Here is a 15,266-nt window from a genome sequence, read left to right as displayed (position 1 = left end):
TGGAACATAATCTTGGAATTATCTGGTTCCTTAAGGGTAATTTTCTTTAAATCCCCTCCTTTCCCTTTGCTTATTAGCAGCACCAAATTTTTTTCTAACAAAATAAACATTTTCATTTTTAAACTCACATTTATATTTCAGGAACAGGTTCACTGATAAGAACATTTAAGTCTCAGTGTTTAAAAATCAGATTTAGAAATAGTTATTTACAAGTTCTGATGTAAAATGCATGAGTTCCCGCTGGTGCCTTTTACATGCTTCCCAGTTCTTTCTGAGTTTCTTGTGAGTTTTAGGATCTCGACTGTGAATAGGTTGGTTTTGTTTTAGGGTTCTCTTACAGAAATCTAATGCTGAAGCTTACTAAAAAGTAGCAGACGGTTCCTATATAAAGTTTTCTGTTTATCACAGTAAGCTCAGACAAGTAGTTGATGTCGCAATTGTATCTTCCCTGCTTTAAAAAGAAACTATTTATGTTTAATTGTTCATTTTGCTTTGGTATCTGCTGGGTTGGCAGCCATGAAATCTAGTATGGTGGTTTTCATAAGTTGGACATGAGCCTATTAGAAGTGATTTATAACTGTAAAATCATTTCTCACAGGCTTTCAAAACAAATAAACATATGATCAGAACTACCTATAGTGTAGTATTTATTTAGGACTTGCAAAATCCGTAGCATATCCCAAGTAATTGGCCGTTCATGGAAAGGGCAAGAAAAAAATGATTTGCTTGTTAGTCTCAAGTATTATGATACAAATACCTTTAAGAGAACCCCATTTAGTTTTTAAGAGCCGTATCATTAATATTTTGCTAGTGGCTGTTCTAATATTATGGTGATCTAAAGTGGCATATTAATTCAACCTTTAAAAAGTTGGTTTGCCAGATAATTAGGAATAGAGAAGTTTTAGTTGATTATGAATTTTTAATTAATCATATGTATTTTTACATTATTTTCCATGAGTCAAAATTCTTAAAATGAGTTTATTTCTCCCATATATTTGAGTGGAAAATAGTTTTCATGTAAGACATAATTCTAATGAAGATGAATCAGTTTATTAAATGTGCCATAGAATCATCTTATCTTGTATAAGCCTTCAGCAAGTAGGCCAGTGCTTATTTTTATAGCTGTGTTTAGATTCTAGAAACAATTTCCTATAACTGCCTTACTAATATTGATTCTGTCATAGGAAAGAAAAATAATTTTTAGAATAGAGCTTTGATATATACTTGATAACCTTTGTAATCTTTTCCCAATCTGTTTCCTCTGGGCTAAATCCGCATGCAGCAGTCTAACGCAGATCATGACAAACCCCTTTTTCTGAGATTTTACTAATCGCTGTGAACTAAGCAAGAAATCAAAGTTGGTTGCTTAAGCTACTTCAGATTGCACATCATCCTTTACTTTAGAATTATTTTTTGACAATTAGAGATGCTTTCTTTCTTCCCTGCACAGTTTGGAGACTCCCAGCAGCTGCGACTGGTTCGGATCCTTCGAAGTACAGTGATGGTTCGAGTCGGAGGAGGATGGATGGCGCTCGATGAGTTCTTAGTGAAAAATGATCCGTGCAGGGGTAAGGAGACACTCATGTCAAGAGGACACCACAAAAGCACAAGCTCGCATTGTTTTCTATCACTGAAAACATTCTGAGCATAATTGGGGTGTTTTATTCTAGCAATGCATGTTTCACATTGGTCTCTCAGCCTTAAGTTCCCGAACAACTGTGGCAGTCACACAAACCATGTTCTTCTTGGTTTTTTATTTGTTATTACTTCAGACATGTAGGTAGGAAATACTAGATTAGCTTTTCTTCATGAGACCCTCTGTTCTGCAGTTTTCAAAATGAATACTTAACTTGCAAAGGAAAGGATTCTGTCTGCCATTATGTAACAAGGTAGGAGGGAAAAAAATGAGGTGATGAAGACTAAAGGTTCTGGGTAGTGAAGTTCCAAAGTCAGAGTTTTTAACAACTTGATGGGGTGGTGAGGCAAGGAGTACTTAAAATTTTTAAAGATAATAATGAACTGCTAATTTTACTCTTACTTTCAAGTTGCAGGTTAGAATATTAAAAATATAAATTTAATATTTATATTTTATAATACTATATATTATATAATAATATGTAATCATATTATAATATATAACATAATAATAATTGTTCCCTATCTACCAACCTGAGAGTCCTAGGTTAGCTTTTAATTTTCCTATTTTCAGATTCTATAGTCAGTTGTTAAATTCTTAATTGATTTACATTATAAGTGAACATTTGATTGAGGTTTCAGATTAGGTGTCATCTACTGAGTGGCACATTTTCCTGACTTTGTAAAAAGAAACAGTAGAATTATGATTTGCTTTAACCTGTGAGCTTATTGTAGTTGTTTTTAAAGGTCTGTGCCAACACTGCCTATTAGGAAAAGAATATGTGAGACCAAAGATCCTCCAGTGGGGTCCCTGGGTTTCTATCCCAGTAACTAAATACACAGATCTATCAGAATCAGCAGGCCTGTCTGCCAAGGCTGCCGTGCATTGTTATATAGTCATATGCAGTAGCTCTGGCCTCCATAGACTAAAAATATACCTAAAAAGAAAAGTAAAATAAGAATAAAAACTCCTATTTTATCAAAACAGTCATGAATCACTTAAAACAATAGAGATATGTTCTGAGAAATACATTATTAGGTGATTTCATTATTGTGCAAACATGAGACGTTCTTACACAAACCTACATGGTATGGCTCACTGCACACCTGGCTGCTATATGCAATACATGTGTGGATGTACACATATGTACATATATGTGTATGTACATGATATAATGTATTGTGCCTAGGGCCAAGACCAAAAAGCAACTTAAGATTAAATCAAACTCAGGAGAAAATAATGCCACCAAGAGGCGCAGTTAACATGAGATGATACAGAAGGGTGCTGCTGGCATAATAACATGGCATATCGTCTTCCAGCATGCTTTACTTTTTTAATATGTGAAAGAAATATACTCATTTTAAAGTGACAATAAAAATACAGTATGGTAAATCAACAAGTGATTTTTTATTGTCATCAAGAGTTTTGTTCTATGCATAACTATGTGTGCTATACTTTTATACTAGTGACAGTGTAAATAGGATTGTTTATGCCAGCATCACCACCAATGTGGGTAATTTATTGCCCTACGTTACAATGGCTACAACATTAGGGTGGCCACAGTCTTAATGGAACACCATTGTATATGCAGTCCATCGTTGACTGCAACATCATTATGTGGTGCATGACTGCATTTTGGAAATAAAGCAGCCTAAAGTAAAATGCAGCTCTACTTATGAAACAAATTCAAATGTATACAGTTGTGTTGGGATGCTTAGAATAAAGTTAGCATGGCTGTGACAAAGTCTTTCAGATGTTGTTCTTGTTGAGTCAGACCTTTGAGGGCTTCTTTTCCTTATGCAACTTTTCTTCTAAAATGTGCTAAAGGCTGGATCTGAGCACCTTTTGCATATTCAACTACTGTACTTTGTTTCTTCTCCTGCTAACAGTATTCTTTAATGTGATTGGTATCCTGTGTCATTTTTTCTAGTTCATCATCATGGGAGTAAAATGTTACGTTCGGAATCAAACTCTTCAATTACTACTACTCAGCCTACTATAGGTTGGCAACCCCTCTCTTTGCCTCTGCCTCTTTCCTTTTCTCTTTCCTACTTTTACATTCTTGCTTTAATCATTTTTTTTAAATATAACATGCTTCATTCATTGCGTATGGCTTAACTCATATCCAACTGAGCTGGTGCTTCCAAATTTAAATTCGGAAACTGTAACACATCCCCGGTGTGTTGCAAATGCAGGTGTCACGTAAGTGATCAAATACATGCTGACACTTGGCCCATCAGGTTCTTGTGGCGCGTTCTCCATGTGCATACGTGTTTGTATGAGTGCTGCATCACTGACTACCTAACAAACAGATCCTTGGGTCTGGTGTTTGTTATTGCATGTTGGTAAAACAGTTTTTTAAGGCATAAAATAAAAATACTAGCTGCCTCATTTCAGTGAAAAATCTGGAAGTTTATGTGTTGTCACCATGACTAATGAGCCATCTCTCATTCTGTGTAATTCTATTGTTTAATTAATCCCAGTGTTAAGTACTGGCATTCTCCTGACCTCAATGTTACATGCAAAAGACACAGTCCCTGCCTTCCTGGCTTGTCTTCTTGGTGTGGTGAAAGGGTAATGAAACCATGTGGGCATCAGTAACTGGTGGATTAACAGTATTTTAGCATGAGCTTTCCATTTTCATGCTGACTCTTTCTTTTATAGTGGTTATTTTTGCTGGTGTCTAGTGTTAGAATAAGCACACTTTTTTCCTCCTCCCCAAACTCACTTGTATCCAAAAGGAATGCATTGTAAAGGAATGCATTTAACTTTTTGTTATGCTGAGTTGGAGTTGGCATGGCAAAAAGATGTTCTTGAAATTCTCAGCGTGATCTCTGGTGCCGCTGTGGTCATTCTTTCCATAACAATTGAATACCTCTTCTTTTCCTTCGGTGTGTGTGTGTGTGTGTGTGTGTGTGTGTGTGTTTTCCAGCTAAAGGAAGAACCAACATGGAGCTGCGTGAGAAGTTCATTTTAGCAGATGGTGCCAGTCAGGGTATGGCTGCTTTCCGACCCCGGGGACGCCGATCCCGGCCTTCCTCACGAGCAGCTTCGCCCAACAGATCCACTTCTGTGTCCAGTCAGGCTGGCCAGGCAGCCTCCCCACAGGTCCCTGTCACCACCACACCCAAGGTAGGACTCCAGAATGAAATTCTTTCCTTCTCTAAAGTAGCCAATGTCCTGAGTGTATACCTTTGAATGTTTTAGGTCTCTAGAATTTTTAAGATTAACTGTTTCCATGTATGTCCCTTCTCATGATATAGGAAATTGAGGACTTTTTAAAAATATATATACCTAGTGGCCCATACAGAGATTAGGGGCTTTTTTTTTTTTAATCTTTCAGATTGATTTGATTTTTCTTTTTAAATTTCATTCTTTTTTGTTGTTGTTGTTGTTATGTGTATGATTTGCCATCAGAGCTTTCTACTTATTTTTAATTATTATTATTCTGACTGTGAAATGTGATTCTCTGCTATGAATATCTCTTTCTGTGCTTTGTTTTTACCTGCTGTCCTTTACATTTGATTTGCCATTGTTCCATACAGATTCTCCATCCTTTAACACGCAATTATGGTAAACCATGGTTGACAAACAGCAAAATGTCAACTCCTTGTAAACCAGCAGAGTGCTCAGACTTTCCCGTGTCATCTGCAGAGGTATTGTAAGGCCCAAGATGCCAGTATTAACGGTCCCATTTAACTGAAACTTACCACCCACTAACACTGCTGCACCACTCCCTTCCTGTATTTACTTTTGATAATGCTACATCTTTTTATAGATTTCTGTGAAATAAGCATCAGCCTGGCAGTTCTGAGAAGAGTAAGGAGAGTAAGTTTTGAGAGAGTAAGGAGTTAACAGAAAAGACAGTGGCAGCTTGCCCTAGTCACACCTGCAGGCTCTATGATTCCTTTGCTTTTTTATTCTCACCTATACTTAATTCTACTTTCTCTCTTAAAAGAGTGAAATACCAGCCTTGCTAAAATATCCAGACCTCAGTAAAATTTATTTTAAAGCTGATGGAATGCTTTCACTGATAGACATAATTTGGACAAGAAAGGCAACATATCCCTTTTAGATAGGAGTAAGAAGTAGTATCATTTGGAAGAGAATCAGTTAAAAGAATTCCAAGCTAGGCATAGTGGCATGCACCTGGAATCCCAGATACTTTAGGAGACTGAGGCAGGAGCGTGGTAAGTTCAAAGCCAGCCTGGGCAACATTGGGAGATCCTGTATCAAAATAAAATATACAAAGAACTGGGGATGTAGCTCAGAGGTAGAGCACCCCTGGATTCAAAGTACTACAAAGAAGGAAAAAAGTAAGAAAAAAAAAAAAAAAAACTTTAGCAAGTGTTCACTCTGGGCATGGTCCTTCTCAATGTCCTTTGCATTTGTTTCTGCCCAGCACCACTGGGTAGATGTGACAAGTCCTGTGATCTATGCAGGAGGTCAGAGGAGTAGGCAAGAAAATAACCTGTGATTTTCAAAAAGCATCTTTATCAGATTTGAAGGACTGATATTTTTGAAGGATGCTTTTATATCTCAATATAGCATGATATAGGAGTATAAGATATTTAGGGAACATAAAATTTGCCAAGATTGACTCTCATCTGAGAGTCATATGCAGTTAAAAGTCAACCATGTATCTTTTTGAGAAACTTCTCCATGAAATAACAAACATAGGCACCAAATAATCACCTCTTTGATTAAAGTGACAGTAATTAGGAGAAAATCCCTAAACATCTTTTCTTAAAATAAAGGAGGTATTTCATCTTAATGATCAAGTGTATCTTAAAAGGCCACTTGACCCTTGTATGAAGAAATATGGTACTTTTACAAAGTCCTTTGTGCTTTTCAAAATACTTTTCCTATCTCACAACAGTAAGTTGTAGGCAGAGGAAAGTTCATTACCTTCACGATTTGATGGCAGTTCTGCCACTGCTAGGTGGTAGGACTGAGGCAGAAACACCCCATTCATTAGCTTTTCCTCATTCCTTACTCTTCCTGCCCCAACCCCTATGCACCCCCACCTTTTTTCTTTCAGGTGGGGAATATTAGTTTCATAGATTAGTTATGGAGTTTTCTGTCAGTCATTGGATCTACAGTAGCAAAAACTGAGAAAGGTTTAAAGAATCTGAAGTAACATTTTAGCATTTGTTTTAAATATTTAGGGCTAAGATGCTGTGTTCTATTTTTTTTTTTTTAAGTAGAAACTGCCTAAAATTAAAGTCTGTTGTTTGCACTAAAAAAACTGTTTCATTTCAAATTACCTTATAAATAAAAACCAGGGCTCGGGTTGAGGCTCAGCAGTACAGCGCTTGCCTAACATGGGTTGGGCACTGGGTTTGATCCACAGCACCACATAAAAATAAATAAATAAAGGTATTGTGTCCACCTACAACTAAAATATATATAAAATAAATAAAAAATTAATAAAAACCAGCCAACCAGACAAACCAAGAATATATCTTCATGGAAAGAGTCTATGACAATAAATCAAAACAAGGCAATCTGAGAAGAATGATTTTGGTCATTGACTTCTACCACCTTAAGTGATACACTTCATAACCTGTGGTCAGTCTCTGTTGACTGTTGAGATTCTTTGTAAGAGAGGAATTTAACCATATCAGCTAGACTTGGAGCAAATCACTTCCTCCCTTGGGCCCTGATTTTTTACATTTATTGAAAGGTGGGTGATTAATTATGGTTATATGTGTAAAAAGTCTTCTGAAAACTTGAGCACTGTATGTGAACCATGTATAAACACTATGCTTAAGTGAGTATGATATACATATGTAGATGAATGGTAGGAATATTACATTCATATTAATAAATACAGCTCTGACATATCAGGTGGTCCTGCATATGTTTTATTAAGCATTGAAAACTTGAAGAGGAAATTAGACATTTTATGAATGTACACATAATTTGTATAGATTTATTTTCTCCAAATAGCTCCTTGGCTCTGTGTTCATTCATTGAGGAATATGATGCTGCTTGTATTCCTCAAGAGACTTATTTGTTTTTTAAACTTGGGCAGAATTTTCAAAATTTTGTCAGAATCTGGGAAAATGCCATGATTTTAGACTTATCATAGAATTATATGCTTCAGCCATTCTCTACAAATTCCTGTAGCATTTTAAAAGAATTATGCCCAAATGTCCCCTATGAATCTTGTATGTAAGGACTATAGAAAGTGACAGAGCCAAGAAGTGAAGTGACGTGGTGGTACTAACCTGTAAAACATCCCTTTTTCTTTTTGCAGTTAAGTCTGTTTAAACAGTGGCCATCTAGGCATTGTTTATGTACTTCTTCTATTTCTGTTTATTTCTGCCTAATTCCTTAAAAGCATTGGAAGCAACAGAATGTCCCCTTCTCTTCACCAGGCGGTTGCCATCCTGTGGCAATAACTCTCTTAACTCTGTAACATTCACTGACAGTCTGGAAGATACTAATGTACTCACAGTTCAGTTTGTCTTGTTTTCCTTGCTGTCACTTTTGTATTCTACTGGGGACCTCCATTTTTGTGTTTTTATTTCAACAGGGAATACATTTTCTTTAAAAGGTTTCCTTCAAACTCTGGCTGAAAGTTAATGGTTGGGGAAGGAAAGTAGGCGCCCTATGCCTTGTTCAATTGTAAAGTTCCCATCTCCTGAAGGGGTCTTGTATAGGTTCCCACCCATTCATAAAGTGGTGTCAGTGGAATGTCATGGTGCACGAGCAATATCTTGAAATGTCTCTCCACTGGTTTAACGCAGGGAACACCAATACAGGGAAGCAAGCTGCGACTTCCAGGGTATTTATCAGGGAAAGGCTTCCACTCTGGAGAGGACAGTGGCTTGATAACAACCGCAGCTGCCAGAGTCCGAACACAGTTTGCTGGTGAGTGTGGTGCATTTCTTTCTTTAAAGGCTTTTGCAATATGATGAACTGAAGATTATAGTCCCTAGTCCCCTTTCTTCCTAATTGGGAAAGAAATTTTGAATTGGCAATGCAGTGTTCTTTTGAAATAGCATGTAGCTCCAATCCTCTAATAAAGGTAGGTAATAAATGAGTCATGGGAGCAAGTGACTAAGAAAATCCTTTGGGAAAGCATCAAAGAAAGATGGGAGAATGACTACAGGCCAGAAGAAAAAAAAAAAAAAAAAAGCACTGCTTCACGCTAGAAGCCCATAGCTCTTCTGCTTGCTCAGAGATTGTACAGAGCTGTTTGGGGTGGTTGGAAAAACCCATCCACACCAAGCCTTATGCCAGTGCCTCTTACATTTCTTCACAGAGTAGTGAACCTGTGAAGAAATATAGTGAACTACTAACCCCTGAGTTCTAAACTCAGCAAATGTGATGTTTCTGTAGAGTTTCGAGTCTTCTCTTTTAAATTCCTGCATTCTTTGAGTTACACCTAAGAGTCTGCTCCATGTGACAGGGTTACACGTGCTACACTTTAGGAAGCACAATCCCAAGTGATAGGTACTTGGAATCCTGGATATGTAGGGCAAGCCCAGGCTTACCTTTTATATGTGAATCTAGCTTTTGCTCTGTTACATCTTCTTAAAGTAAGCCTTCCCTTGCATAATAGGAAAAAGCCATAAATCCAAAGTCTTAGAAAAGTTCCTACTAGGTGTCAGGAGAAAAATGTCCCAGATAAAAGATGGTGTCAGGTTTCCAAGAATCACTTGCAGAATTGAATAAGGGTGACCCATCTCTGCCTTCTTTCCTCAGATTCCAAAAAGACTCCCAGCCGACCGGGAAGCCGGGCAGGAAGCAAAGCTGGTAGCAGGGCCAGCAGCCGCCGAGGCAGCGATGCATCAGACTTTGACATTTCAGAAATCCAGTCCGTGTGCTCAGACGTGGAGACTGTCCCCCAGACACACAGACCTTCGCCCCGAGCAGGTTCTCGGCCATCTACAGCCAAGCCTTCCAAAATCCCCACGCCTCAGAGGAAGTCACCTGCCAGCAAATTGGACAAGTCCTCAAAGAGATAGTGCAATTGGTTCCACCAAGGCCCTTCCTTATTCATTTATTATTTAAGTTTGAACGATGTAAAATATGATGTAGAAATTATTGTGAAATATTGCAAGAGGTGAGTTTAAAATTCTGAAGATGGCCTTATTTGTGTATTTGTCTTTTTATTTGATCTGTATCATTTTTTGGTCAGATATTCTGGGGTTAAAGTCACATCATATGTGATGGGGAAGAAAGAGTTTAACATGAACTAACACTTCTGCACTGTATTGTGTAGAGCATACACTAAAATCAGTTACTGTACCTACAGGTAAGTCTGCATCCTCTCTGACAACCATGGCACTACATTGATAACTAACATTAAGGATACCTCATGACATTTTCTTATTTTTATGGAAATTCTGAATAGCCAAAAAATGACGCACCAGGGATATATTTTGAGATGATGTAAATGTAAACTAAGAAGTGGAAGGCAAAAGACAAACACATCCATACACAGTTCTTCAAGCAGTATCTGACAGAGAACCCACAGGAGGTTATTTCAAGCACTTACCAGTACCACAATATTCAAGTACCCTGCAGCATTTCTGTGCCATTGCTTTAAATGCGGCCAGAGGCGTCCTGGACGTTAGACCTATTATATTGTAAGAATATAATTATAAAGTGCATTCATATAAATGTGAGGTTTTCTTTCGCTTGAGTGGACAGTAGCACCTGTATCATTGAACTCATTTTGTAACAAAGCAATTTTGCTTGCAAAAAGCTATGAAATAAAACATGTCCCTTAACTACATTGCTATGGAATTAATTTTTTCCCCAGGGAAAATTGGTGTATTTTTTTATGAGCAGTATCAATTTGGAGTGACCAAAAGATACTTAAAATGGGTTTATTTTGATTTCTGAACATCTGAAATAATCATGTTCTGGTATTATATCTACCTATATTTAATAAATATATACATTTTAATTTATTATGTATACTCACATACTATAGAAAGATATTAGTATGCATTTAATAAAACATATTCACTTGACTATGGAATACCTGATTATTTAAAGTGAACTTTTTCTGTTGTTCATTAATTGGTTTTAAAAAAAAGAGTATTTGTTTATGTTTACTAATAGTATGGCAGGCTAAATTTGGGGGACATCAAAAGGAAGTTAGAATAAGGTTAGTCACTCATTATGCAAATATTTTGAGTAAGTACTGGCCATGTGCTAGACACTGTTGAGACCTCTAAGGTTACAATATTCCTGCCCTCTTGCAGTTAATTAATATGAAAGATCACTGAAAAATGAACTGAAACCAGGATATATATGACAGGATGACAGATTTCACGAAGGTAACATAGTGATATTCTTCTGACTTGTATTCATTTAAAAATCAGATTACAGAATTTTCTTAAATATGAAAATAGCATCAGATATAATTAGGATGGCTGATTATTGCTCTGGGCAGTACAGGTCATGGCATTCTGTGTAACTTCATGAATTTAATTTAACAAATGGCAGTGGTGGTGTTTGGGAACAGGGGTTATGTTGTTCCTGCTTGGCCTTTTTAACAGAGGCCAACATTGAAGAGTCTGGAGTTTCCAATGACATAAATTGGTGCCATTTTTAAGCAGTAGTAAGTCCTTCTTTGCCAAAGCATGGGTCTCAGGTGGAAACCTGTGATGGAAAGTGTAATTCAAACCTATGAGATTAGGTGCTACATAGTCATTGCTTTTGATTATAAACATGTCATCTGAGAAGGCAGTTGGAATTTTTATTCCTGGAGAGCTTTGCATCCGATCACATTTCCACTTCAAAGACAGATTTAAGGGAATGATTTTATCTCAACCTGTTTGAATGCTACCCCCTGTTAAAGAGCTAAGGATTTTCCTTTTAAGTTATAAAATAAGCTTTTTGAAAAAAGATAGGTGGTTTAAAATATTTCAGAGAAGTCTTAAGGAACTTATCAGCATTTGCCCTCATGGGAGCTTTTGAAATAGTGACGGGATGACTGATTATTTCTCTCCTCTGTGCTAATAATAATCCTGGAACCTCAGACTGAATTCTGAAGAATCCTCCTATAAGTTTTACTGAATGCAACAGGAATGCCTCTTCCCCTGCACACGTTTCTTTTCTTTTCCTTGTTCTCTCTGTTTTTTCGATTTCTTTTTAAGCAGCAGAATATTGATCCAGGTATGGTGGCACAAACCTCTAGTCCTAGCTTCTCTGGAGGCTGAAACAGGAGGATCACTTGAGCCCAGGAGTTCCAAATCAACCTGAGTAACATAGTGAGACCCCCATATCACAAAATACATTGGAATGAACCTCAATTCTAAACCGTGGAGTAGACAGTTTTTGTCTTAAAAATCAAAACTACTGGTTCTTTTATAATGCTCCTTTCTTCTGAAACAATAGCATATGTCGCATATCCTCTTTGACATCAGTACAGGAAGGAGTTGGCCTAGTAAAATCTCAGATGTGGTTAATTTTATGGCCAAGGTAGGTTGAAGGGCTTGGAAATGGCCCCAGCTGTCTAGGATTGACCTGTAAAAAAAGAAAAGGTAGGAGGAGGTGAAGAATGGATCCTATTATTGTTTTTGATTATTTTAAAACTTTATTTCAATATTCACAGCAAGGGAAACTGAAATGAGATGCAGCTGTCTGCTCCTTTTGACAGGTTGCTTTGAAGTGCATGTTCTTTGTGGTCTCCTGGGTGATCTGATGTCCACAAACAGAGCTTTTGCAAGTGCCTATTGCTTCTCTCTATGTGTGTCTGATGACACTGCCACCTAGGACCCCATGAAGAAGGCAAAGACACATCAGCTTTGTCTTTAGTACTCTAGTAACTTAATTTTTTTTTTTTTTAGATAATGTTAGAGATGACTTGACTACTACCAGAAACTGCTTAGAAGCAAATGAAGTCATCAACAAAGTGGGCAAGAAATGGTTCATATAGTGCTTTGAAATTTTTGACTTAACTTGCAGGACTGCAATTTTGGTTGATTTTATGTACATAGACTCTCATGTCTATGTATAAAATTCCTGAATATCTAGTGTGAGGGACAACAAACATAGACTTTTTTTTTTTTTACTACTACTACAAATGTGCAAAATTAACATGAATTTAAAACAAAGAATGTTCAAAGGATTTTTTTCCTGTTTGTTTGTTTTTGTTTTTCATTCTTTTTGGAGCTGGGGCTGAACCTGGGCCTTGCACATTAAGGGTAAGTGCTCTACCACTGAGCTACACCCCAGCCCTTCAAAGGAATTTCATACTCTTAATTGTTCTTCATTATTGAAGTTGAACACTGCATAAGAAATGAAAGTAGAGGTTAAGTAGTTTCTCAAAAGTTTTCTCCAAATACAAACAAAACATTCTTTTAGAATGTTACTATTCTTAAAGTACAGCTACTTTGCCCCAGGGCAAAGACTAGGAGATTTGGTTCCCACAGTTTCTAACTTCTGTGCTAGTCGTCTCCAGACTTCCATGTTCCCTTCGATAAAATTTTTTGAGCAATGTGTGTGTTAGTTTCTTCTAGGGTATTTGTATGTATTTATGAGTAGCTATCAAGTCTCACTAATCTTAAAGTGAGATTTAACAACATTGATGCACATGTGTATTTCAAACAGTTTTAACAGTTAAATGTTCTTAGCCAGATTTTTCTCAAATCTGATGAGATTCTCTTTGTTTTAATTCATGATGTAGCTGATGAAAGACTTGGGGGGGGGTCATCTCTTTTTATTGTTTGTTTCTTGCATTATAAAGTGACTTCAATCCATGATTTATTTGCAGGGATCCCTTTAAGCCATTTTTTAAAGATTAGTTTGTTAAATAAAATTTTTACACTCACCCATCTTGACATAGATAGCTATAGTTTGCTATACATTCCAAGTGGAAAGTAAGGAGTTTGGGAGCTACTGGAATTTACACTCAGCTCTTGGGTCACTTCAATATAGACAGGAGGTGAGGCTTCAAATGCTGCAGATGTCACTGGAGGGCTGGTCCCCATGTCAGTCTGTAATTGGTGTCAATGAAGATTGATTTCCTTTTAAATGAAATGTAAATAAATAAATATATATAATCATATTCTTTCTACATCTTATGAGATCCTTGATAGCATTGCAGTTTTAGAAGTCACTATTTTAAATTATTTCCATATTTCTACCTCTTCACAACCATCTTTTCCCAGAGAACAGAAGTAATCTCTAACATGTCTTCCTTTTTCCTCTGACACTAGGGATGCAAGGACTTGTGCACCAGTGCTGGTGGTTGTATGTGATTATAACTCTGACCAGCTCTTCTGTTTGGGGGAAGCTGAGGGGACATGTTAACATTCCTGAAGCCACAGTTCCAGTTGCTGCCTACCTCTTATGCTACCACAGTGACCATGTGTTGGTTATTGATTTTCTCACCTCCAGTGTTGCATCCTCCAGATAATCAGGTGGAAGAATAGGCTGGGGTGGGGATGCCTTTTGATATGAAGGAATGGGAGAAGAGATGATTAAGACAAGAGAAGGTGAGAGTGACATTGTACTGGCTTATTTCCCTCAGCAAGCTACTTGTGGTTTTCTGCCTGGAAATTAAGGAAGAGGTCACTGTTTAAGATATTAAGTTGACTAAAGAACGCTTGAATTAGGGAGGTTATAGATTTGTAGTTACTCAGAACTCCAGCATGCAGTCTTATTTAGGAACAGAGGGAACATAAAGTTAATTGACCTAGAGCTGGGTTTTATTCCCCATCAAGCTCAACAAGTAAAGCAGGGGATTTGAACAATGGAAGGGAGCAGAGGGCATAGGTTGCATTTTCACTTTAGAATCAGGCCTTATGGAATTCAGAGGAACGGATTTGGGAAAAAGGATCTTGGTGGGAGTTTGGGCCAGGGTGATGGAAGGCTAGAGCAGTGTTCATCGATGTAGAGAAGCAGATTTATGACTGCTTTTTGGATTATTGTCTAAGGGTTGAAAGAATGAATTTTGGGTAGCTTCAGTATTTCTTTAAAAATTAGTCTCAGCTATTCCAAGTCTTCACTGATTGTGTGTGTATGTGTATTCACATGCGCACGAGTGCGCACTAATAGCAGAATCCGCATGGAGAAAGCACTAATGGCCAGCCCTTGGAGTTGGGTAGAGAGTGGAAGAGGCCACTGATCAGCTGCTGTTGGTATGCTGAAGGCCCTGGGCAGGCTGAGGGATATGTGAGTGCAGTTCTGGCTTCTCACAAATGCAGGAGTCTCAGGTTCAGGAGGATAGTATTTTAGGATGTACTCATTACATGTGGCTCTGAGCATGAATTTAAAATGGATTACCATAAAGACTACTTTTCTAAAAGGATCAGCCAGGTGGGAAAATGTGCATGGTTATGTTAATTATCCAGTCTAAAAACAGCTTGTTTCAAAAGTAACCAGCCAACGGACTATGTTCTAGGCAATGGTCTAGTTACAGTTTACCTGCTTGAGAAATGACTGCTGCATTTCAAGGACTAGATAGGCTTAAAGCCATGTCTTCATAGACTTTACAGTGACATATCTGATCACAAATTGAGTTGTTTCTCTTGGGAAATTTCATGACAGGAAGTTTTATTTAATGCTTATATTTTTTAAGTCTCTTATTTGTGTGTCAGTTTTGGTTTATAAAAGCTCTGAATACAAATTATATATAATATATATATATATATATATA

The 15,266-nt window shown here is 37.2% G+C and overlaps 1 protein-coding gene across 32 annotated transcripts in view; it reads left to right on the top strand.

Annotated features, from left to right (window-relative positions):
• Positions 1-10,629, top strand: part of Dst (dystonin) — a 436,897-nt gene extending 426,268 nt beyond the window's left edge. For 15 of the 32 annotated variants that reach the window (XM_048805534.1, XM_015487874.2, XM_048805540.1 and 12 more), the window contains 6 exons: positions 1,451-1,568; positions 3,567-3,638; positions 4,569-4,768; positions 5,182-5,292; positions 8,392-8,515; positions 9,353-10,629. In XM_048805534.1, the coding sequence (XP_048661491.1) occupies positions 1,451-1,568; positions 3,567-3,638; positions 4,569-4,768; positions 5,182-5,292; positions 8,392-8,515; positions 9,353-9,615 (888 nt within the window). In that variant the 3' untranslated portion in view covers positions 9,616-10,629. The remainder of the gene's footprint in view (positions 1-1,450; positions 1,569-3,566; positions 3,639-4,568; positions 4,769-5,181; positions 5,293-8,391; positions 8,516-9,352) is intronic. The other 17 variants (XM_015487875.2, XM_048805541.1, XM_048805537.1 and 14 more) reach the window with 3 other exon arrangements.
• The last annotated feature ends 4,637 nt before the right edge of the window (positions 10,630-15,266 follow it).

Source organism: Marmota marmota, unplaced genomic scaffold, assembly GCF_001458135.2.
Source record: "Marmota marmota marmota unplaced genomic scaffold, marMar, whole genome shotgun sequence".
Lineage (NCBI taxonomy): Eukaryota > Metazoa > Chordata > Mammalia > Rodentia > Sciuridae > Marmota > Marmota marmota.
Note: the sequence above shows the minus strand (reverse complement) of the source record. Positions and strands in the feature narration are given on the sequence as shown.